Source organism: Gopherus flavomarginatus, chromosome 1 (assembly GCF_025201925.1).
Source record: "Gopherus flavomarginatus isolate rGopFla2 chromosome 1, rGopFla2.mat.asm, whole genome shotgun sequence".
In the NCBI taxonomy this organism is placed as follows: Eukaryota; Metazoa; Chordata; order Testudines; family Testudinidae; genus Gopherus; species Gopherus flavomarginatus.
This window is the reverse complement of record NC_066617.1, coordinates 372,254,679-372,256,513: the sequence shown is the minus strand read 5'-3', so window position 1 is coordinate 372,256,513 and position 1,835 is coordinate 372,254,679. Positions and strand designations below refer to the sequence as shown.

The 1,835-nt window shown below is 47.2% G+C and overlaps 1 protein-coding gene across 1 annotated transcript; it reads right to left on the bottom strand.

Annotated features, from left to right (window-relative positions):
• Nucleotides 1–257: 257 nt before the first annotated feature.
• LOC127047443 (olfactory receptor 52B2-like) lies at nt 258–1,223 on the bottom strand. The gene has a single exon (XM_050945644.1). It carries the CDS (start codon nt 1,221–1,223, stop codon nt 258–260), a length of 966 nt encoding a protein of 321 aa, XP_050801601.1.
• Nucleotides 1,224–1,835: the final 612 nt, after the last annotated feature.

The following is a 1,835-nucleotide window of genomic DNA, read 5'->3' as shown; positions in this document are numbered from 1 at the left end:
TCATCTTAGAACAGAGACTCATTCAGTCTGGCTGCCTTTTGTGTAAATGAATGGTGTTGTTGTAGCCCTGTCGGTCCCAGGATATTAGAGAGACAAAGCGGAGGAGTAAATAGCTTTCATTGGACCCAAATTCTGTTGATGAGAGAGACCAGCTTTCGAGCTCACAAAGTGGAAGTACATAGTTAAAATACCCCTAGAGGACACGAATGAAAACCTGGCTTTAATTTCCAAGTCCCAAAGCATTTTCTGTTGCTCCTTTAGCTAGGTACCAAGCTTCTGCTGCAGCATCGATAAAAGACATTGATCACCCGTTTCAGGATCTCCTTTGTTGTCACCCCATAAACAATGGGGTTTAACATAGGGGGAATGAGCACATAGAGGTTGGCCAATAAGTTGACAATATAACCTGGGATGATGTTCCCAAACTGGTGTGCAAAATTGGAGAAAAAGGATGGCACGTAGAACATCAGTATGACACAGACATGGGAGCCGCATGTGTGGAGAGCCTTGAGCCGGGCGTCCTTGGAGGGGAGCCGGAAGACGGCCCTGAGGATCAGCCCATAAGATACAGCAATGAGCACAGCATCCAAACCAATTACTAAAATAGCCACAGCTACGCCATACCAGACGTGGACTGTGATGTCATCACAAGCCAGCCGGGCTATGGCCATGTAGTCACAATAGTTGTGAGGCAGGAGGTTGGTTCTGCAGAAATTCAGCTGCTTCACAAGAAAGATGAGAGGGAAAATGATACAGAAACTTCTTGTGACAACTGCCAGCCACATCTTCCTGATCACAGACTTGGTTAGTATGATGGTGTATCTCAGGGGGTCACAGATGGCAACGTACCGATCAAACGCCATGGCCAGTAAGATGGACGACTCGGCCAGAAAACTGAAATGGATGAAGAACATCTGGGTCAGGCAGGCAGCAAAAGAAATTTCCCCCGCTCTAAACCAGAATACAGCCAGCATCTTGGGCACCGTTGTGGTAGATAACAGCAGATCAACAGTGGCCAGCATGGACACGAATACATACATGGGCTCATGGAGGCTTTGTTCTGTTAGTATGATGAATAGTAGGAGAGAATTCCCAAAAAGTGATGCGACGTACATCAGAAAGAAGGAGATGGAGATCCAGACATGAGACTCCTCTGTACCCAGGATGCCGGTCAGGATGTAAGTTACAGGATCAAAAACAGTGTGATTGTAAGCTGGCATCATTTACCATCACATCGGTCTTCTGTTCATTTTCCAGTAACTAACAGTAAAAGAGAAAATCAGTGAGAAATTGAGTGTCAGCTAGGACTGGAATGTATTTGTTGAGAGAATCAAAGATATGATCAAAAACTTCATTGTGTGACAGCTGCCTGTTGTGTGTGACCATAAACCCAGAAACACTCTTGTGATGAGGTGTACAAATCTCACACTAGGCAACAAGGGGTTGAGGGATTATTTTGGGCTCAGCCAGCCTCACCCTTGAGATAAAAGGAGACTGACTGACCTCGGTGGCCAAACCGCCTGATGTAGAATAATGTGGGCTGGTTGGCCAGTGGAGATGGAGTCGGAACAGTTACTGAAGTGGATGACTGAGAAACAGCATCAGCAGGTAGCACAACAGTAGTAACAGCAAGAGCTCCTGCAGCAAATGGCCGCTCAGCAAAAGCAACTGACTTAGGGGCCCAGCAACAGGTCAGTTCAACAAGTTGTGACATTAATGCAGCCCCAGAGGTCCCCTGCAGCTTCTCCATTAGGGTGCCAGGGCCAAAGCCCTGGAGACCTGCCGGTACCCATGAAGCTCACAAAGGTGGGCCTTGAGGATGACCCTAAGGCTTT